At 34.6% G+C, this 24225-nt stretch overlaps 1 protein-coding gene across 1 annotated transcript in view; it reads right to left on the bottom strand.

Moving 5' to 3' along the window:
* MDGA2 (MAM domain containing glycosylphosphatidylinositol anchor 2) overlaps positions 1 to 24225 on the bottom strand; it is an 824365-nt gene that overhangs the window by 71064 nt on the left and 729076 nt on the right. Inside the window, exon 10 of the mRNA XM_033851172.2 lies at positions 21796 to 21944. Coding sequence (XP_033707063.2) covers positions 21796 to 21944 — 149 coding nt within the window. The remainder of the gene's footprint in view (positions 1 to 21795; positions 21945 to 24225) is intronic.

Below are 24225 nucleotides of genomic sequence, written 5' to 3'. Positions count from 1 at the left end.
AAATCTCTGTCAAAATACTAAGTAGTAACCTTTGCATGAACACATATAAAACCATGTCTCATTTTCTCACTTGGCAAAAGTACTCATTATCTTTCAAATTCCATTTTACACTTTTATTTATATTCTTTTGAGATTGCATGCAAACTATCTCATATGTAATTACTGATACCAGTTTGCGTCATTATGCATAGGCACACTAAACCACACACAAACTGGAAACAGAAGCAAATGTAAGGAAATCAAAGCAGAGGAGTGCACAATACTTCTGAAACATTAAAATTTATCAAGTTATTATCTGGTTATACAAAATGGTACTAAAATATAGTAAACTACAACTACTTTGTTGCCAGTTGCTTTTTTCTAATTTATTTTATCCAAGTATAGCTGATTTACAGTGTTGTGTTAATTCTGCTGTATAGCAAAGCGATTCAGTTATACATACACACATTATTTTTCATATTCTTTTCCATTATGGTTTATCACAGAATATTCTTTTAATTTTTTTTAATTTTAAAAATTTTATATTGGAGTATAGTTGATTAACAATGTTGTGTTAATTTCAGGTGTATAGCAAAGCGATTCAGTTATACATATACATGTATCTATTCTTTCTCAAATTCTTTGCCCCTTAGGTTGTTACAGAATATTGAGCAGAGTTCCCTGTGCTACACAGTAGGTCCCTGTTGGTTATCTATTTTAAATATAGCAGCGTGTACATGTCAGCCAGTTGCTTTTAACAGCAATATGACTGATCAGCTAGTGACAGACAAAAATGAAGCACTCATAAGCATGAAGTTTGATTTATTGCTAGAACTCATTGCCCTTTATAACTGTCTGACAATGGGTTAATTTATCCTCTATAATGCAGCTCCACAAAGCGAAGGAATATTTTTTTGGGGGGGGTCACTGTAACGTTCCCACAGTCTAGACTAGTATTTGTTGAATTGATGTATAAGCATTATTGAGTCAGTTACTCAGTAGAAAAATGTATCTTACTTTCAGGATCAGCAAGAAAGGCATTTTGCCCATCCTAACAAAATGTTGTGCCACTACTTACATTTACTGACAGAGAGCTAATAAAAAATCAAGGCCAACACCAAAATTAATTAGCAACTGTCTCTCATTGAGCAATCACAATTAAAACAAAGTTTCATTCTTTGCTTGTCTTAATTTCTAGCAAATCAGCTGTGGACTCTGCATTTTCATCTCCCACATAATCAGTGTCCTATCAGTCCTCTCGTCCTAACACTATGAAAACATCTGCTAATCACATTTCTAATTAGCAAAATGGCTTATTCTCTTCTGCTGGCCTTTTTATTATTATAAAAATCAGATTCACACTAAAATTTTTTATTTGGACTTCCAATATTTCTTTCTTTTTTTCTTTAACATCTTTATTGGAGTGTAATTGCTTTACAATGGTGTGTTACTTTCTGCTTTATAACAAAGTGAATCAGATATACATATACATTTATCCCCATACCTCCTCCCTCTTGCATCTCCCTCCCACCTTCCCTATCCCACCCCTCTAGGTGGTCACAAAGCACAGAGCTGATCTCCCTGCGCTATATGGCTGCTTTCCACTAGCTATCTATTTTACATTTGGTAGTGTATATAAGTCCATGTCACTCTCTCACTTCATCCCAGCTTACCCTTACCCCTCCCCGTGTCCTCAGGTCCATTGTCTGCATCTGTGTCTTTATTCCTGTCCTGCTCCTAGGTTCTTCAGAACAATGTTTTTTTTTAGATTCCATATATATGTGTTAGCATACGGTATTTGTTTTTCTCTTTCTGACTTATTTCATTCTGTATCAGAGACTCTAGGTCCATCCACCTCACTACAAATAACTCAATTTCATTTCTTTTTATGGCTGAGTAATATTCCATTGTATATATGTGCCACATCTTCTTTATCCATTCAGCTGTCGATGGACACTTAGGTTGCTTCCATGTCCTGGCTATTGTAAATAGAGCTGCAATGAACACTGTGGTACATGACTCTTTTTGAATTATGGTTTTCTCAGGGTATATGCCCAGTAGTGGGATTGCTGGATCATATGGTAGTTCTGTTTTTACTTTTTAAGGAACCTCCATACTGTTCTCCATAGTGGCTGTATCAATTTACATTCCCACCAACAGTGCAAGAGGGTTCCCTTTTCTCTACACCCTCTCCAGCATTTATTGCTTGTAGATTTTTTGATGATGGCCATTCTGACTGGTATGAGGTGATACCACATTGTAGTTTTGATTTGCATTTCTCTAATGATTAGTGATGCTGAGCATTCTTTCATGTGTTTGTTGGTTATCTGTATATCTTCTTTGGAAAAATGTCTATTTAGGTTTTCTGCCCATTTTTGGATTGGGTTGTTTGTTTTTTTTGTTATTGAGCTGCATGAGCTGCTTGTAAATTTTGGAGATTAATCCATTGTCAGTTGCTTCATTTGCACATATTTTCTCCCATTCTGAGGGTTGTCTTTTGGTCTTGTTTATGGTTTCCTTTGCTGTGCAAAAGCTTTTAAGTTTCATTAGGTCCCATTTGTTTATTTTTGTTTTTATTTCCATTTCTCTAGGAGATGGGTCAAAAAAGATCTTGCTGTGATTTATGTCAAAGAGTGTTCTTCCTATGTTTTCCTATAAGAGTTTTATAGTGCCTGGCCTTATATTTAAGTCTTTAATCCATTTTGAGTTTATTTTTGTGTATGGTGTTAGGTAGTGTTCTAATTTCATTCTTTTACATGTAGCTGTCCAGTTTCCCCAGCACCACTTATTGAAGAGGTTGTCTTTTCTCCATTCTATATTCTTGCCTCCTTTATCAAAGATTAGGTGTCCATAGTGCATGGGTTTATCTCTGGGCTTTCTATCCTGTTCCATTGATTTACATTTCTGTTTTTGTGTAAGTACCATACTGCCTGTATTATTGTAGCTTTGTAATATAGTCTGAAGTCCAAAAGCTTGATTCCTCCAGCTCCGTTTTTCTTTCTCAAGATTGCTTTGGCTATTCAGGGTCTTTTGTATTTCCATACAAATTGTGAAATTTTTTGTTCTAGTTCTGTGAAAAATGCCATTGGTACTTTGATAGGGATTGCATTGAATCTGTAGATTGCTTTGAGTAGTATAGTCATTTTCACAGTGTTGATCCTTCCAATCCAAGAACATGGTATATCACTCCATCTGTATCATCTTTAATTTCTTTCATCAGTGTCATAGTTTTCTGCATACAGGTCTTTTGTCTCCTTAAGTAGGTTTATTCCTAGGCCTTTTATTCTTTTTGTTGCAATGGTAAATGGGAGTGTTTCCTTAATTTCTCTTTCATATTTTTCATCATTAGTGTATAGGAATGCAAGAGATTTCTGTGCATTAGTTTTGTATCCTGCAACTTTACCAAATTCATTGATTAGTTTTAGTATTTTTCTGGTAGAGTCTTTACAATTCTCTCTGTATAGGATCATGTCATGTGCAAACAGTGACAGCTTTACTTCTTCTTTTCTGATTTGGATTCCTTTTATTTCTTTTTCTTCTCTGATTGTTGGGGCTAAAACTTCCAAAATATGTTGATTAGTAGTGGTGAGAGTGGGCAACCTTGTCTTGTTCCTGATCTTAGTGGAAATGGTTTCAGTTTTTCACCATTGAGAACGATGGTGGCTGTGGGTTTGCGTATATGGCCTTTATTATGTTGAGGTAAGTTCCCTCTATGCCCACCTTCTGGAGGATTTTTATCATAAATGTGTGTTGAATTTTTTTTTTTTTTTTTTTTTTTTTTTGGTGGTATGTTGGCCTCTCACTGTTGTGGCCTTTCCCGTTGTGGAGCACAGGCTCCGGATGCGCAGGCTCAGTGGCTAAGGGTCATGGGCCCAGCTGCTCCGCGGCATGTGGGATCCTCCCGGACCGGGGCACGAACCCGTGTCCCCTGCATTGGCAGGCGGACTCTCAACCACTGCACCACCAGGGAAGCCCAGGTGTTGAATTTTGTCAAAAGATTTTTCGGCATCTATTGAGATGATCATACGGTTTTTATCCTTCAGTTTGTTAATATGGTGTATCACATTGATTTATGTATATTGAAGAAACCTTGCAACGCTGGGATAAATCCCACTTGTTCATGGTGTATGATCCTTTTAATGTGCTGTTGGATTCTCTTTGCTAGTATTTTGTTGAGGACTTTTGCATCTATGTTCATCAGGGATATTGGCCTGTAGTTTTCTTTCTTTGTGACATCTTTGTCTGGTTTTGGTATCAGGGTGATGATGGCCTTGTAGAATGAGTTTGGGAGTGTTCCTCCCTCTGCTATATTTTGGAAGAGTCTGAGAAGGATCGGTGTTAGCTCTTCTCTAAATGTTTGATAGAATTTGCCTGTGAAGCCATCTGGTTCTGGGCTTTTGTTTTTTGGAATATTTTTAATCACAGTTTCAATTTCAGTGCTTGTGATTGGTCTGTTTATATTTTCTATTTCTTCCTGGGTCAGTCTTGGAAAGTTGTGCTTTTCTAAGAATTTGTCCATTTCTTCCAAGTTGTCCATTTTATTGGCATAGAGTTGCTTGTAGTAATCTCTCATGATACTTTGTGTTTCTGCAATGTCAGTTTTTACTTCTCCTTTTTCATTTCTAATTGCATTGATTTGAGTCTTCTCCTTTTCTTGATGAATCTGGCTAATGGTTTACCAATTTTTAACCAATTTTTACCAATTTTATCTTCTCAAAGATAAATCTCAATCTTCTCAAATAAATCTTCATTTTATTGATCTTTGCTGCTGTTTCCTTTCTTTCTTTTTCATTTATTTCTTATCTGGTCTTTATGATTTCTTTCCTTCTGCTAACTTTGGTTTTTTCTTTTTTTCTTTTTTCTCTAATTGCTTTAGCTATAAGGTTAGGTTGTTCATTTGAGATGTTTCTTGTTTCTTGAGGTAGGAATGTATTGCTATAAACTTCCCTCTTAGAACTGCTTTTGCTGCATCCTATAGGTTTTGTGTCATCGTGTTTTCATTGTCATTTGTTTCTAGGTATTTTTTGATTTCCTCTTTGATTTCTTCAGTGATATCTTGGTCATTAAGTAGTGTATTGTTTAGCCTCCATGTGTTTGTATTTGTTATAGAATTTTTCCTGTAATTGATATGTAGTCTCAGAGCATTGTGGTTGGAAAGGATACTTGATATTTCAATTTTCTTAAGTTTACCAAAGCTTGATTTGTGACCCAAGATATGATCTATCCTGGAGAATGTTCCATGAGCACTTGAGAAGGAAGTGTATTCTGTTGTTTTTGGATGGAATGTCCTATAAATACCAATTAAGTCCATCTTGTTTAATGTATCATTTAAAGCTTGTGTTTCTTTATTTATGTTCATTTTGGATGATCTCTCCAATGGTGAAAGTGGGGTGTTAAAGTCCCCTACTATGATTGTGTTATTGTTGATTTTCCCTTTTATGGCTGTTAGCATTTGCCTTATGTATTGAGTCCACTATTTCTTGTAATAGAACAACTCTATTTTTCCAATAGACATTTGAATATATAATGCCTGCATAACTAAATATAAAAAATATACAGTTTACATATGCATTTATTTTCCTCTGATATACATATGTGTTGCTTTTATCCCTATGCTCAATAATTTTCTGGCTCGTATTTCTTTTTTTTTAAATTAATTAATTAATTAATTAATTATTTTTGGCTGAGTTGGGTCTTTGTTGTGTGTGGGCTTTCTCTAGTTGCAGCAAGCAGGGGCTACTCTTCGTTTTTGTGTACGGGCTTCTAACTGAGGTGGCTCTTCTTGTTGCAGAGCACGGGCTCTAGGTGTGCAGGCTTCAGTAGGTGTGGCACACAGGCTCAGCAATTGTGGCTCGCAGGCTCTAGAGTGCAGGCTCAGTAGTTGTGGTGCATGGGTTTAGTTGCTCCACTGAATGTGGGATCTTCCCAGACCAGGGACTGAACCTGTGTCCCCTGCATTGGAAGATGGATTCTTAACCACTGCACCACCAGGGAAGCCCCTGGCTCATATTTCTTGACTTCATTCATGTTTCTACTCAACATCCACTCCTAAGATAGGTGTCCCTGACCACACTATTTCATATAGCATCAATTTCATTCTTTACTCCATGATCTTGCTACATTTTATCCCCAAAACATAGTTTTACTATCCAAAATCATAATAGCTGTTTATTTGCAGACAGGATTTCTTCATAAATCAAAAGGAAAGTTTCATAAGGAAAGGAGTTTTTCCTGAGTATATTGTTAGGGATGTTTCTGTCTTCTCATTAGCTCAGAGTGGGAGGCACATCTCTGTCCTCAGCTGTGGTCCCAATTGAAAGGCAACAGGAAGAGCTTCAGACAACATCCTTGATATAATGTCCTACAAACAACCCCCACACATATCATCATACCACTGTTAGCAATAAAACCAGATACTAATAAAGCCACACATATCATCTAACCATTTATTGGTGATAAAACCAAAATGATCCTTGATTTCTATTCCTGGTGCTTATTATAAAATATAAGGTAAAAATTCAGAGCACATAAACCTCATCCAGAATTTCAGAAACTAAAGATTACCAAAATATATTCCATTTGCCATGGATAGAGCTGTCTTGGAGGGGGTAATAGCTAAGATTCTAGTTCTTGATTTCTTGGTATCATGTGTGCTGCCTTCGGCAGCTCTTTCCTTCTCAATTTTATCTTTTGTCACCTGTCTCTTAGCATCTTGATACTCTAACCCTGGATCTTTTTTTTTTTTGGTGGCGGAGCTATTTAGGCTCATTTTATACCAATTAAATAACTGTGATTTTTGGAATACCAAATACAAACTAATTATTTAAAGAAGTAAGGAAATACAGTTATGATTAAAGCATTAGGAATCTCAACCCTTTTGAAAGTAGGACTTCTTGTCCCCACAGTAATGCCTCTTATAACCTCATTATGTTCCTCTTAGTTGTCAATTTGTTCCTATGCAGGTGATCTGTCTTGCAAATTGTCAACGGGTTTTTACACACTGACCAGTCAAAATATGTTCTCAAAATATATAGATTTAAACTGTATTACAACTCAGATTCTCTTATTCCTGAACATAATTAAGGATTATGAATGTAGTCACTGAATTTTTGGGTCATTTACTTTATTTCATTTAGTTTTTAAGAATAACTAAAATGGCAACTGAATGCAGGAGAAGTTTATTATTTTTTTATTTTATTTAATGTACTTGATTATTCAAAATTTTATTCCTTCTTTCCCCCAGACTGAACTATAAGTCCACTTCTTATGAACATGGTTTGATAACTGTCTCAAAATGATGAACATGTGGAAAAAGTAGATAAGCCTCTGTTACTTCTCAAGTTTTCATGAGATTCTCTGAGCACAGAATGAATTTTAAAGATACCAGTTTTCCTTTATCTCTACTTTATGTGCTGCATAGCATTAATCATTTCTGATAATATTCTATTCATTTATTTTATTATTATTTTATCTTATTTTATTTTTATTTTTTGGTCTGCTCTCTACCAGAATACAAGGTCCATGAGATCATGGCCTCTTTCTGTCTCGTTTACTTCATATTCCATGTACATATAACAGTATGTAACATTTAATTACAAAATAAGAATTAACATTAAGGCTTTGATGAATTACTTAAAGGAGCATGTGTCAGATTTTAGTGTTCTTTTACATAGATCGTATGTATGCAAGGGCATTTATTTCATTCTTTATTTATTGACTCAGGCACTCAAACCACACAAGCCCCTTTGAGTTCTTTACACTTTCATTGAAATAAATGGCACAACTTCATAAATAAATCTTTACTTTTTTTTTTAGTATTTTTATAAGTAAACTTAAGAAGTAGATCTTTCTGAGGTTATATTTTCAGTATAAAATCAAATGGCATTATTAATATATTCAATCAAATACTGCTGGCCAGAAAGGCAGATCTGGGTGGTAATTTGAGCTCCTCATAAATGTTTGGTTCTTTTATTCCTTGCAGTACATAAGGATAACACTTGTTTGGCCTGTTTAACCTGAGATCATGTCATAGGGCTTACTTTGTACAAGGAAATATGAGCAGAAGTGACATGTGCTCCTTCCAGGAGGAGGATTTTAAAAGCTGGTGCATGTTTCAACATGGTCCCTTCCAAAAGACAATTGATATTGTAACGATTGTTTTGTATCAATATACAGTAGTACTTAACCTAGTACACCAATATTTGTGGGACACTCGGACACTTAAGGAGAGGATAATACAAAAAATATAGAGGAGACAGTGTAAAGGAAAAAAAATTATATGTTAAGTGAAACTATTCTTACCAAAGATTCTTCTAGAGTTTGTTACATTTAGGACCTTTTATTGCAGCACCTTATAAAAAAAATATGTTCGAATTAGATTCTTAAGAAAAGAAGCTGCTAATTAAATATAAGAAGACTTCCTATGAATTTTTTATTGTGTCATTTTCTTAAGACATGGATCTTTGAGAATAAATTTCAGCTTAGTGTCTTTAGAACATTAAAAAATGTTGCATAGATATATTGATACATTAAAGGTACTTTACATTATAACATGAAGCTTCCTTCACATTTTATGTTTTAAAATTTCATCATTTTAGAAATACAGATAAATGGAACAGGATAGAAAGCCCAGAGATAAACCCACGCACATATGGTCACCTTATGTTTGATAAAGAAGGCAAGAATATACAGTGGAGAAAAGACAGCCTCTTCAATAAGTCGTGCTGGAAAAACTGGACAGGTACATGTAAAAGTATGAGATTACAACATTCCCTAACACCATACACAAAAATGAGCTCAAAATGGATTAAAGACCTAAATGTAAGGCCAGAAACTATCAAACTCTTAGAGGAAAACATAGGCAGAACACTCTATGACATAAATCACAGCAAGATCCTTTTTGACCCACCTCCTAGAGAAATGGAAATAAAAACAAAAATAAACAAATGGGACCTAATGAAACTTAAAAGCTTTTGCACAGCAAAGGAAACCATAAACAAGACCAAAAGACAACCCTCAGAATGGGAGAAAATATTTGCAAATGAAGCAACTGACAAAGGATTAATCTCCAAAATTTACAAGCAGCTCATGCAGCTCAATAACAAAAAAACAAACAACCCAATCCAAAAATGGGCAGAAGACCTAAATAGACATTTCTCCAAAGAAGACATACAGATTGCCAACAAACACATGAAAGAATGCTCAACATCATTAATCATTAGAGAAATGCAAGTCAAAACTACAATGAGATATCATCTCACACCAGTCAGAATGGCCATCATCAAAAAATCTACAAACAATAAATGCTGGAGAGGGTGTGGAGAAAAGGGAACCCTCTTGCACTGTTGGTGGGAATGTAAATTGATACAGCCACTATGGAGAACAGTATGGAAGTTCCTTAAAAAACTAAAAATAAAACTACGGTATGACCCAGCAATCCCACTACTGGGCATATACCCTGAGAAAACCATAATTCAAAGAGTCATGTACCAAAATGTTCATTTCAGCTCTATTTACAATAGTCAGGACATGGAAGCAACCTAAGTGTCCATCAGCAGATGAATGGATAAAGAAGATGTGACACATATATACAATGGAATATTACTCAGCCATAAAAAGAAATGAAATTGAGTTATTTGTAGTGAGGTAGATGGACCTAGAGTCTGTCATACAGAGTGAAGTAAGTCAGAAAGAGAAAAACAAATACTGTATGCTAACACATATATATGGAATCTAAGGAAAAAAAAAAAGGTCATGAAGAACCTAGGGGTAAGACAGGAATAAAGACACAGACCTACTAGAGAATGGACTTTAAGATATGGACCTACTAGAGAATGGACTTTAGGAAGGGTAAGCTGTGAGAAAGTGAGAGAGTGGCATGGACATATATACACTCCCAAACGTAAAATACATAGCTAGTGGGAAGCAGCCGCATAGCACAGGGAGATCAGCTCAGTGCTTTGTGACCACCTAGAGGGGTGGGATAGGGAGGGTGGGAGGGAGGGAGACGCAAGAGGGAAGAGATATGGGAACATATGTATATGTATAACTGATTCACTTTGTTATAAAGCAGAAACTAACACAATGTTGTAAAGCAATTATACTCCAATAAAGATGTTTTAAAAAAAAAGGCTGTAACAAGCAATGAACTAAAAAAAAAAAAATTTCATCATTTTACATTTCTTTGAAAACATTCCATTATATATGTGCCTAATATTCATTTCAGTAACAATTCATTTTTCTCTCAATATAAATAACATTCAAGAATATCTTATTAACATAAAAATGAGAAAACCAATATTAACATTTTCGACATAACATCTTGTAAAGCCAACAAGCACTTAAGCAGTGAACAGTTTCTTCATCTCTGCTTTCTTGCTCCCTTTATTTGCCAACCTACACTTATCATCAAATCCTTCTGATTTTGCCACATAAATTTCTCTCCAATTACCAGTGTAGCAGCACTGATTCAGGTCATTATATTTCACTTGAAATAAAACAACAGCTTTTACTCTATGCTGTCCCTTATACTGTACCACGATAGTGATTATTTGACTCCTCTGTTTTGTCTCTTTGTGTGTCTTCCCACTTCTCTCAAGGTAAAGTCCAATTTCTTTGGACTAGTTCACATGGCCCTTCATGATCTCAGTCCCTCGCATCTCCACTTTGATCTCTTCCTTCTCTCCTGAACTATGATTCAGGAGAGGTCCAGATATACTGCATTATTTTCAGTTCTCCAAATGTTATCAAGCTGGCTTTGTATCCAGGCACTTGTTAATTTCATCCAAGTCCCTTGATCTGGGTAACTTCTCTTCACCCCTCTGGTATCAGTTTGCTAGTACTTCTTCCATCAGCATTCCTCACTTCCCAAAGTCATCTTAGGTTCCCCTCCAATGTTTTCCCATAATACCTTATATCCACACTTATTATAATACTTATCAAACTATATTGTAGTTTGATATCTGCTTGGTTGCCTATCTCCTTGTTTGTTTTAAACTCTCTGAAGACAAGAACTATCCTCTCACCCTCCCATCCTCACTCCTTTGGCAACTCAAATGCCTGACAGAGCCTTTCATCTTTAATCTGAACTTTGTACATATTTTGTTGATTGCATGAAATAATTCTTCTTTCTTATTAATGACTTATTTATAAATTGACATGAAATATAGAATACAGATTTAAGTATTGTTTGAAAATAAAGCCTAATCCCATTTTGTCTCATCTCATTTATTTAAGGTAAAGCAAATCCCTATTCTTGTGTTGGCATTTTTAATTTATAAACTTATTTTATTTGTCTGGAGAGGGAGCAGCAAGAGGTGAGTAGACATTACAGCCCTTCATGATAGAGCCTTGTGCCGCCTATCCAATCTCATCTCCAAAATAACCCCACCTCTCTTTATATATTCTAATAATTCATAGAATTACATCTAGTTTTATAGCAGTAAAGTATAAAAGTTAAGAAAGGAGCTTTTAGAATTAAACAAAAAAGGTTAATAAGCTAGCTCCCCAGTGACCTCTCTCTGTAGAGCATGGTTATACAGCTTAAATTCTGTAAGATTATTTCTGCATCTAAACAACGGTGATAATACCAATTTTACAGAATTTTTGTTATTTAATATTATACTTGAATATTTTCCTAATTTACATTTTTTTGAAACCAATTATTTTATTTTTTCATTTATCATTAAATTTTTTTAAAGATATTAATATCATATCATAATTGAACAATTTATAAAATTTATAAAATTAAATTTTAAAGTTAAAAGTTTATAGAGATCTAAAATTTTAATTTTAATTTATAAAATTAAAAGTTGAGGAAAAGATATCCAGAAACAGAAAAGCCTTGTATAAAATATATACATGCATTGTTGGTGGAAAAGCAGATATATTCCCAAATATAGAAGAGATTAAAGGAATAAAAATATAATATTCAAATATGTTGACATAAGTTTATAAATATACAAGTGTATAATTTAATTAAATTATGAATGGCAACTGAAGTTAATACAAAAAGAGACAGAAAATTTCAACAGAAAATTACTACAAGAGAAATTAGGAAAAAAGGTAGAGTCTATCAGAAGAAGGAGGAGGAGGAGGAGGGGGAGAAAGAGGAAACAGAAGAAAAATATAAAGGCACATGGCTCAGATGGTATTCAGCTGAATTACACTTGCCAGACTCTAAGCCAGATGACTGAGTTCAAATCCAGCTTAGTCTTTCATTTAATTCTATGATCTTGGATGAGTTACTTAACCCCATGGTTTCTTTAGCCTTAAGATAGAAATAACAATAGTATCTACCTCACTGTGTTGTTTTAAGAGTTAAACATGATGATATATGTTAAGCACCTAGAATAGGGTAAGACTTTATGGTATTGAGATATATATATACACACACACACACACACATCAAGGACAGGTCAGCTATTAAAAATAGCTAACGCCTATGATATTCAAACAATTACCTTCAAATTTCTACTCAACTTCTTGCTTCCATCTTTTCAGAAATGGTTTCCTTAATTTGAAGTACACTAAAGCAACTTAAGCACTTTGTGATATTTCACATTTCTTGTTTCAACTTTTTAAAACAGAATAGAAACTTGGAAAAGTCAGCAATCTATAATCAAGCTATCATACAGCACTAGTTATTGTATGTAACTTTATTAACATTTTATTGAAATCTGTTATGTTCAACATTTATTATTCAAAGGTATATATTGTTCCAGTTATTTTAGTTAAAATATTTTAACTGCTGAAAAATAGTCAGGTTTTTGGTATAGAAATAGTGTAAAAATAAGTATGACTCCATATTTTAAAACAACTTAAGAAACTTAAAGAAATACAACTGAAAATGATAAAGCTAAACAAATAGTAATTTATATTTAGAAATGAAAAGAAGTAATAGGAAATAGTTATCAATTCAAGACAACTCTGACATTCAGTCTTGAAATCTGAGGGAATGTTCACTGAGGAGTTGTGTTTTAAGGTAGTCATGCTCCTTTGAAAAGCATTGAATTAGCCACCAGAACTACCAAATGCAAGTTTTAGTTTACACATATCACAATTAAGTAACTTTTAATATCTCATTAATAGGTTTCTTATTAAAAAAAAGCCCTTAGAAATATATACAAATGTAAGCCTAAGGAGCTGTGTATATCTTGCCCAGAAGAACTAAAGAAAATATTTGCAGTTGGGTTATTTCTCAGTCCATGGTATAAATCTTGAAACTCAACAGTGGACTGAGAACAATATTTTAATAATCACTCGTTTTGGAAATGCATCAATCCAGGCATAACTAGAGGATGCACCTCCAGTTGGAACTTAATGGTTACCTATTATAACACGTAAATTTCAAATCCATTCATTCCACAAATGGTATTGAGCACCATATGCCAAGCTCTGTTCTTAAATCAGTATTTATAATACTGTTTTTCATATTGAGATCATATAGGAATGTTAGTACAAGGAAAAGCCAAAAGATGAAAATGGAATCTGATCTTAGTCTCTTTATTATAGTCTGAAAATATAAAACAGTGGTTCTCAAAGTGTGGCCCCAAACCAACATCACACAGGAAGTTGTTAAAAATACAAATTCTTGGGCCACACCCCAGACCCACTATACCAGACTCTGGGGGTCGGTCACAGCAACTGTTTTAACAAGCCCTATGGATGATTCTGATGCTCACTCAAATTTGAGAACCACTGATATAAGACAAAGAAAACTGTGTTGTTTATTAATTGATACAGTACATAAATAGATTATAAATCCATATACAAATTTGTACTCAAACAAGCAACTTGCATGGTGTTAAAGCCTAAAAAAAGAAAATGACTGTTAATCCCAACTCCATTTTTCATTTCAAGCTTTGATCATTTTTTTCCTGAAAAGTAGCTGAAAGAGTGACTATTTTCGGGCTTCCCTGATGATGCAGTGGTTAAGAGTCCGCCTGCCGATGCAGGGAACATGGGTTCGTGCCCCAGTTTGGGAAGATCCCACATGCCGCGGAGCGGCTGGGCCCATGAGCCATGGCCGCTGAGCCTGCGCGTCCGGAGCCTGTGCTCCACAACGGGAAACGCCACAACAGTGAGAGGCCAGCATACCGCAAAAAAAAAACCCCAAAACAAAAAATTTGGGGGACTTCCCTGGTGGTGCAGTGGTTAAGAATCTGCCTGCCAACACAGGGGACACGGGTTCGAGCCCTGGTCTGGGAAGATCCCACATTCCATGGAGCAACTAAGCCTGTGCGCCACAACTACTGAGCCTGCGCTCTAGAGCCCGCGAGCCACAGCTACTGAAGCCTGCGCGCGTAAGGCCTGTGCTCCACATCAAGAGAAGCCACTGCAATGAGAAGCCCGTGCACCGCAACGAAGAGTAGACCCCGCTCGCCGCAACTAGAGAAAGCCCACAGCAACGAAGACCCAACGCAGCCAAAAAACAAACAAACAAAATAAGTGACTGTTTGCCATTGAACTCTACACTCCCAGTCATTTAAGACACTGAATATATATATTGGTCTGTTGGGTAGTTTCTTTGACTGGATAAAGTCTTGGAATCCATAATAACCATGTATTTATAGGTTTATAGGTTGTAAAAGAAAAAATTTAGACATTTAAAAATTGTTCTTTCATCCAAGGAAATATATCAGTCAGTCTTCTCTTCTTTATAAAATATTGATTCAAGTGGACAGCCAGGATAGGCTTAGGTAAATTTAATTAAATTTGTAATCAGTTGACCTTGGAATAATATTAAACCTATATACAATCTTTTTTTTCTTCCTATTTCCCTCTTAAAAAAGCAACACTGATTTGTCAGTATCTGGTATTTTAAAAATTTAGGGCTTTTTAATCTTTAAAAATTTTGTTTACAAGTACAAAAACCACCACACACACACACACACACACACACACACACACACACTCTCACATATTCTTCCCTTAGTTTCCATGACATTGGCAGATTTTTCTACCTCTCCTTTCTTTTTCATTGGACCTTCTATCATTACTGTCTTCATACAGTACATTTACATCTACATTTCTGCTAGCTTTGGTTCTCATGTCTAATCCTTCTGACCTATGAATTTACACATTCAAGGGGAAGTGTTCACTCAAATTCTAGTAACATGTTTCTAACTATGGTAACTTTTGCTTGATGTTCCTCTATCAACTCAAATTTAACAAGACCAATTTGAAGACATGAGTATATTTGCAAACTTTGATTCAATATCTTATTTCTGGAAATAATTTAATACTTTTTCACTCCAAAAGTCTCTTTGAGGTTGCTCATTTTCCACTACATTCAGGGTCAATAAAAAGGAAAATTCTAATTAATTTTCCTTAGCAGTATTGCTACACAAAATGAAATCTGTACAAAAGGCCACAGACTCAGAAAAACTCCTCAGAAAGTACTTGGAATTTTCCAAGACAAAATACCCTTATTTCACAAAGCCTTCTATATCAAAGGTCTGTAGGTCATCCAGGTTTTTAAATTTACTGTGCTTATTCCTCCTAGCAGATACATTGTGATGTTAGTATTTATAGGAATAAAGGGAATATGTGCAGTGCCCTTCACTTGGAATATTGAGACGATGTCATTTTTTACCAACTGGCTTATGGCTTATTTCTTTTTTTTTTTTTTTTTTTGCAATACGCGGGCCTCTCACTGTTGTGGCCTCTCCTGTTGCGGAGCACAGGCTCCGGACGCGCAGGCTCAGCGGCCATGGCTCACGGGCCCAGCCGCTCCGCGGCATGTGGGATCTTCCCGAACCGGGACACGAACCCGTGTCCCCTGCATCGGCAGGCGGACTCTCAACCACTGTGCCACCAGGGAAGCCCCTGGCTTATTTCTTTTCTGGAGCCAAAAAGACCATTTACAAAATGGCTTCTCCACATTTCTCTATATCCCTTACTCTCTTCTTCATCTATATATTTGATAATTTCTTGAGCATTCACTAAAGAAATTGAAGTAAATAGCAAAGAACATAAGGTCACTATACTCTTAAAAACTGTTTCTCAAAATTAAATCAATATTCAAGTTCTGGCCATTTCAAAATTTTCTTAATTCATTTTCTCTTTCTCTCCCCCTTCACTACTCTAATTTAAATATTAAAACTTACTTCAAACATGCCTAACTGTGGCCTTGCCTTTATTGTAATATCATTCAATGTACTATGTATGATATCAGATTAATCTATCTATAGAAGATGTCATTTTACTCATGACTTAAGACTATAAAATCAATTCAGATGATCTGTCAATTCGCCACAGATTTCCCTGGACTTGGCATTAAATGCTCTTTGTCAAATGGTTCCACCAAACACCTCTCTCAATAAAATGTGTCCAATGGCCTTCAGTCAATTACGTACATTATTCTAATGTACATAATTCTAATATTATTGTTATATTCTAATATTATTATATTATCTAATAATATAATTATTATTCATAATAATAGAATATTCTATTCTATTCACTTCTATCTTATTCTACCATTTTCCTTCAGCATCTCTAGACTGTGCCCTAGAAACTAATACTTCATACAAGATGCTAAAGCATAAAAAGCCATCTCTTCAAATTTTTCTGCTTCTTCGATCAATGCATTAAATTAGGTATTAGCTGTATTAATAACCATAGTTACAATGCATATGGTCATCTATGTATACAATAAATTTATAAAATTTTAATTACTATGATCTATTAAAACATTAGCCCTTTAATAAACAATAATAAGCAATGAATTATTTAATAAAATAAAAAGTATGCTTTAAATGGAAGGAGAAATAAACTCTAGCTCAATCATTATAGTAGCACGTATGAAGACCAAAATAAAATTTATAATAAATTCATCCAGTAATCAATTTTACCAAAAAGTATATTTGTGATTAGCGATTTCTTAATTAGTCATTATTAACAATAACTATTTATGAAGATAAACCTATAGAAACTAACAAGTCTCTACTTTGCTTGCTGATCATGTCACTTAACCACTATGTCACAGTACTAACTGCTCCCATTCATGTTACTATGGAATTTTGGACATGCTCCTATTATAGCACTTTTGTTAACAGGACATCGAAGACAATTCTTTTTTAAAATCCTGGTATTCACTAGATGATTAATTTACTAAAAGTTTTGTTGACTGACTGGGTAAGCATGTGGGTATGATAATTCTAAGCATTTTAATATATCAAGATTTAAGAAGACAGGAACACGGTGAATTAAAATATTTTATTCAATAAAATATCCCACTTTCCAAAGATGACAGTCAAAAAATCACATTCATTGTGCATGTCTTAGGCGGAGTATAAAAAGGAAACTGTATAAAAGTCTAAAATCCTTTATTATCAGAACCTATAGTGTGTATGTTAAATGGAGTCAAATGATGTTTGTGTTGTTTGGTATCTTCAGATAATTTAGAAATAGTTTTGCTTGTTTCTTAATTCCTTAAATACTAAGGAAAGCAGACATTCAAATCACCTTTTTCTCTTTCCTGTTAAGCAACAAATGAAGCAAACAATTGGGAGGCTAGTAGCTGTCTAAGGAGATTAAACAATTGCTTAGCTGAGCCTAAAAAGTACAACTTAAGGACATTAAGATTTTGAGAAAACTTTTTTTCCACACTAATTTTTTAACTTCACATGAAATATTTAAGTTTTTTAAAGCATTGATTCCAGAATTCCAGTGTTTTTATAGATCGACTGCAGCAACTTTTAAGAAAAGTGTATAAGCCAATACTCAAATTCTGAGACAATTTTCCTCATTATATTTAAATAAAGACCCTACAGTTTAACCAAAAGGGTCAGCTAATTTTACCAAAAAGGTGGGGGAATGCTGGGTTCAGTTTACCAACCCCATCCAGCCAGGGATTTAATAATATACTAGTGATTATATAATCTTACTTAATTTACGAGTAAGTAATAAAGTTTCTAACAGTTTGTGGATTAAAAACAAAGTCTGAGCTTCCCTGGTGGCGCAGTGATTGAGAGTCCGCCTGCCGATGCAGGGGACACGGGTTCGTGCCCCGGTCCGGGAAGATCCCACATGCCGCGGAGTGGCTGGGCCTGTGAGCCATGGCCGCTGAGCCTGCGCGTCCGGTGCCTGTGCTCCGCAACGGGAGCGGCCACAACAGTGAGAGGCCACAACAGTGAGAGGCCCGCGTATCGCAAAAAAACCCACAAAACACCCCCCCCCCCCAAAAAACACAAAGTGGGACGCTTTACAACTGAATATGCCATGAGTCTTAAAGGATCAAATTTGCTTCTCAGACTTCATCGAATCAGAAGTGTGTTGTACACTTTAGGTCATGTTTGATATTAAAAGTGGAAGTACTTTTCATTAGATAATCTAGATAATTTATGGATAGAAGAAATTAGATATATAGGCTCAAAATAAAAATATAGGGTAAAATAACGATTTTAAAATCATAGAATATGTAACATAAATGATCATCAGATCAGAATTCAATAGTGATTATTTTAAATGCTGGTGTCTGATTGTGTGTTAAAACAATGTTGATAACCAAATGTACATACCTGAGGAAGAAGTAATCTAAATTTTCTAAGATAATACAACCTTATTTTACTTAATGACTTTGTGTCCTATTATTAAACAGGGGATATTCTTAAAGAATTATATCAATTTCTTTGTATCTAAAATGCATCTGCCCTATCATCCTCAGTTTTGGTATGCAAGGGGATCTGCAAAAGAAATGATGTCTATTGAGGCCCTTTTGCATGTTAAGATGTTCCATGTAAGGGTTAAGTGTAGAGAATATGGGAGTGGGGAAAAGAGTAGTGTTTATACGTGGTCTTTCTGTTCCTACACCATATCTACGAACATTTCCTTTCCATTCATATTGGCAGAACAGCAGAAGGCCATTACTCTTTATTGAGACACCCACAAAAGATATATTAAAGTTTCTCTTCCATGGCAAGATGTAGTATCTTAGTAAAATTATCAATAAATAGAGTATTACAAAAAAAGCACTCCAGGAAAAAATAATACTTGTTTCTAAATATAAAAGAAAATTCTAGTAAAATAAATAATGCTAAGGCAAGTAAAGAATTAGCTTTAGAAATTGTGTAAGAGAAAGGATTGTTTTCTGGACCATGGTTTATAACACTAGAAATATGTTTTCCTCTAGTGCATAGCACGAATCTCAGAAACTTGGGAAGAATAGTGTTAGCAGCAGACATTGATCTGATCAGGAAGGCTTTAAAATAAGACTCAAAGTGGAAGAGAAAAATGTGAATCGGTAAAATGGATATTATGGAGGACAGCAGGTTTGAAATAAAAATAAGACATAGTGAAAAAAAGTCTAGAAATTATTTTGTGAAAATCATGGCTTGGAATAATACTTAGGCCCAGGTTATACAGTGTACTAAATAAAACTGAAATAAAAATGGTAGATATGTTAAGCTCTTAAGATGCACTTAAAAAAACTGTTACACAACCCAGGCAGATGAGTGCGAGAATTGCCACAAATGTTTGTGCAGAGAGTGCCTTGCACAAGGGAACCTGGCCTGTGGGATAAATGGGGGATGTATTCCACTCCACACTTCGATTGCCTGACAGTTATCATTATCTTCAACTTCCCAAGTAGGAGCCTAGGTTTGGTATGTTCAGAAACCTGTTCAAGGTTATATAGCTAAAAATGATAAGGCTAGATTAGCTAGAATCAGAAGCCAGATGTGTCAGGAATTCATAATTTTCGCAAAACACAGTAAGGGGAAATTTATACACATATATGCATGCATATATAATGTATTGTAAAGTAGCAGAGTAGGGGGAAATTACCTAACTAATTTGTTCACAAGGATGAACACAGACCGGGAAATGTGTGTCACTGCATATCAGGGAGTTATATACTAGTTTTATGATCAGGAAACATAAAGACAGGAATTTAGCAGAGATGTTCATATCAGGAAAGGAAAATCTAAGAAGAGAAACTGTCATTGGAAAATAGCATAGCAATCCTAGCCAAAAAAATTATAGAAGGTAGTGTATTAATAACTAGTACAAGATATAGATGAGAAGGAAGGGCTTTAATTAGGTGGATCCCTCTTAGGAGGAAGTCTAATTCTCCTAAAATTGCTCCAGTTGAGAGGGAGGACAGAGATAGTAATCATTCTGTTAAACTTGACTCATGGAGAAGGTGACTTGCATACATAATGGAGACTTTGTGAACAAAGGTTTAGAAGACTGTTAGCATAAAAGAAAGGAATGATGAGTAGGGTTGGGTAAATTAATTCTGCAGATTAAAACAGGCAGCCCTTCAGCATACAGGAAGCAAAGGGCAGTTACCCAGACACTCCAAAAAAATATAGCTGAGGAAGAAGGTGAGAAACTAAAGATGAAATTCTGACTCTATTGTTGCAAAAAAACCTATAACCAGAAAAAAGGAAAAGACACCTTAATAAAATGACTCAATTTTACAAATAGCAATTTGGTATTAGGTTCTTAGTTTTTTGAAAACATAGGGTAATAAAAGATGAATGTGAATGACCAAATCACGTGGTAAGGACTTGGAAATGAATGTGAGGTGTCTAAAGTCAAGAATGTGCTAAGATGCTCCAAATATAAAAGATCTAAAAATATTAGCTGTGTTGAGAAAAGAAAAAGAAAGGGATAAGCCCATAAACCGAGGGAGACTGCTGCTCTTTCTTTTTTCTATCTTCTCTATCAAGAAAAATTATCATTAAATTAGAATGAGTACAACAAACAATTCTGATATGGATTTGGGATTTACTCAGATTTACTTAGGGACCAAAGTAAATGAGAGTAATAGAGAAAGTTTCCAAAGACAGAAAGTTTCCACTCCTGTCTACCATGTCTGTGACCTGTGAATTCTTAGACAAGAAGGATAAGAATGTTCAACTTACAATGTATCTTAATTTTAATGACGTACATAGTCTTTTATTATAACTTTGTTAACAAGATTTAAAAAAACATTGGTTTTATGATAGTAACACTGAGTGGATTGCTGATGGTCGACCAATCTTTCTCCAGGCAAATTCTGTCCTTTCTACTATCCAAACTCAAAATGCTATTGTGTGATTTAGTTAAGGAAGTGGAAAACACATTTTACAAATCTATGATAATACAAAGATGTGAAAGAGAGCTAATAGCTTATGTGGTAATCAAATAAATCTTCAAAAACATTTTGTTATGCTGAAATAGTCACTCCAGATAACCTACTATGTAATAGGAAATAATGTAAAGACCTATATTTAAATTTCAAAAATATCATTTATACCAACGAAGGATAACTGAGTTTAACAGTGGTTCATTTGAAAAAGCTATGATATTTTTACACAATCTATAATCTTCAGTTACCTTAGGAAAACATCATATTTCATTGTTTCTTCTCATTTTACCAAAACATTTCTATTCTACAGACACATTAAATTAGCTTTTAAAAATCCTATATATAGTTTGAACCTCTTAGAATAAAAATATGTAGAATTTCTAGCTTAGGAAACAAGACAAAGAATTATGCAGTACAGGTAAGTGTGAGAACATCTTAGTTTCTTTCACAGAAATTATACCACGTAATTTCTATAGCACATGTAATGATGAAGGATTTCAGAAAGCTCACTTTAATATGTCTCCTGTCATAGTGAAAAATGCATAAATTAATTTCAAAGATTTGGAAATAAATAAATAATTTGGAACAGTTCTGGGTAAGGTAATATTATCTTTGATATAGAAAAATATATTCTGGAATTCATGCAAATTGATTAAAACTTTATAGCAATACATCATAGTAACAAGGTCTTCACAGAGGATCACACACACACAAAAGAAGACAATTAAATTCCTCACCTGCCTAATACCCAACCGGTATGCAACGATCCGATCTACTGCATCAGGATTCATTTGAGTCCACTGTAGACTATAGGAGTAAACACGGTGTCTGTTCTGCCACACAGGATTGTAGGTATCGTAATAGAATTCTGGAGCATAGGCCTTTCCTAAAAACAGAAAAAGTCCTTAAATTTAAATGACATGTTACAGTTAAACATACTTACTTATTCTTTACGCCCTTTTATTACTTTCTACTTCGTGTTCCATAAGTAATTCTTGTATTTAAAAAGTCATGTGATTAAAATCTAATCAATTTCTGGAGAATTTGAGAAGAGATGTAAGAAGATTTCCTGGTTGGTTGTATAAGCAGTGTAAGAGGAAGAGAAGAATCAAGGATGACTGCAAGTTTTTTGATCTAAGCAACCAGAAGAATGAAGTTTCCATCAACTGATATGTAAAGTTATGGGAGGATCAAATTTGGGGGGAGAAGATCAGGAAATTATTTTTGAAAAATTTGAATGATCTAAATGGAGCCATTAAGTGGGATACACTTGACTAGAATTCAGGAGAGGCCAGGGCTGGAGACATAATCTTGCTAACCACAGGCATATAGATAAGAGTTTAAATTTAAGCCATGAGACTGATGAGATCACCAAGGGAGTGTGTGTAGATAAAGGCTAAGGTCTGACCACTGGGGCAATCCAAGGTTAAGAGATATGGGAGGAGATAACAAACCCCACAAAGGCCTGAGACAGAACAACCAGTGAACAGGAAGAAAATTTAAAATGTGGCATCCTAGAAATCAAAAGAAGTACATCAGTGAGATAGGGGTATGGGATTAAGAGACACAAACTACTATATAAAATAAGCAACAAGGATATACTGTACAGCACAGGGAAATATACCATCATTTTATACTAACTTTAAATGGAATATAATCTATAAAAATATTGAATCATTATGCTGTACACCTGAGGCTAATATAGTATTGTAAATCAACTATACTTCCAGAAAAAATAAATAAATAATAAAAAAGAAGTATGTCAGCAAGTAAATGATCAACTCTGTCAAAAAAAAAAATCAGTGAAGATGACAATTTGTGTTTATATTATCCATGTCTTTGGTCACTAAACTGAAATTAACCAAACAAAAACTTAACAACACAAGAACTTTGGTCAATAACAAAAAAGGCTTTTATTTAGATTTTAAGGATATGTGAGGTATACATAGTATATGTAACATACATAAACCATCTCAGTTTTTGTCTTTTAATTGCCAAATAGAAAAATTCACAGACCATGGGAATTATATGTCCAACTTTTTAAAAAATTAATTAATTAATTAATTTATTTATTTTTGGCTGCATTGGGTCTTCATGGTTGTGTGCGGGCTTTCTCTAGTTGAGGTGAGCAGGGGCTACTATTCATGGTGGTGTGGGGGCTTCTCATTGTGGTGGCCTCACTTGTTGCCGATCATAGGCTCTAGATGTGCAGGCTTCAGTAGCTGTGGTGCGTTGGCTCAGCAGTTGTGGTGCACGAGCTTAGTTGCTCCCAAGCATGTGGGATCTTCCTGGACCAGGAAATTGATCCTGTGTCCCCTGCACTGGCAGGCAGATTCTTAACCACTGTGCCACCAGGAAAGTATCCCAACTTTTTGATATTCTGAAATATAGATTTTTTTCACACTATCTACTTTTTACCAATAATACATTTATTTATTAAATCAGTATTTAGTTAGAGCCTATTGAATGCCAAGTAGTGTTCTAGGCAATGAACAAGGAGGTATGGCCTCTGTCTTCCTGGAAATTGCTTACATTTTCTCCAACTTTTCAAATAGCTTTGCAATTTTTACTGGATTATGATTTAATAAGTTGTACATTATTCAACAGATTTTTTTTTTAAATTAGATTAAATATTAAATGTCCTCCTGGGGTTTTCCTCCTGGGTTCCTGTATGCAGGAATATATCTTACCTGGTTTTTTCTTTTTCTCCATAATTAGTCATCTATCATCTAGGGATTGCAGAAGAGTTGATTCATAAGAATTTATTACATATAAAGTATGAATGTTGAACACTAAGAATGAAAGTGATGGTCTCTATTACCCTGGTGAGGTTCACCAGGAAAAAAACGTCAGATGAACTGAATTTAATTTTTGACAAATTTACTAGTAAAATTAAATACATTGAATTACATATCTGAATTTTAGTAACATTTGGAAAAGTCTCCTATATCAACACTGTGTGCATTAAAAAATGTTCTATGAATATTCATTCAGTTTTATTGAAAATGGATTATCAACTCTATACAAACAATCTTGCATAGAAGGAGGTCTCTGGAAAAGAGTCATCACATTCATTTTATTTCTTCTATATGTTGTATGATATTTTTATTATTACTAACTAAATGATAGCACAAATTCATGTTCACAACACTTAGCAAAATCTAGAT

This window comes from Tursiops truncatus, chromosome 2 (genome assembly GCF_011762595.2).
Source record: "Tursiops truncatus isolate mTurTru1 chromosome 2, mTurTru1.mat.Y, whole genome shotgun sequence".
NCBI lineage: Eukaryota > Metazoa > Chordata > Mammalia > Artiodactyla > Delphinidae > Tursiops > Tursiops truncatus.
Note: the sequence above shows the minus strand (reverse complement) of the source record. Positions and strands in the feature narration are given on the sequence as shown.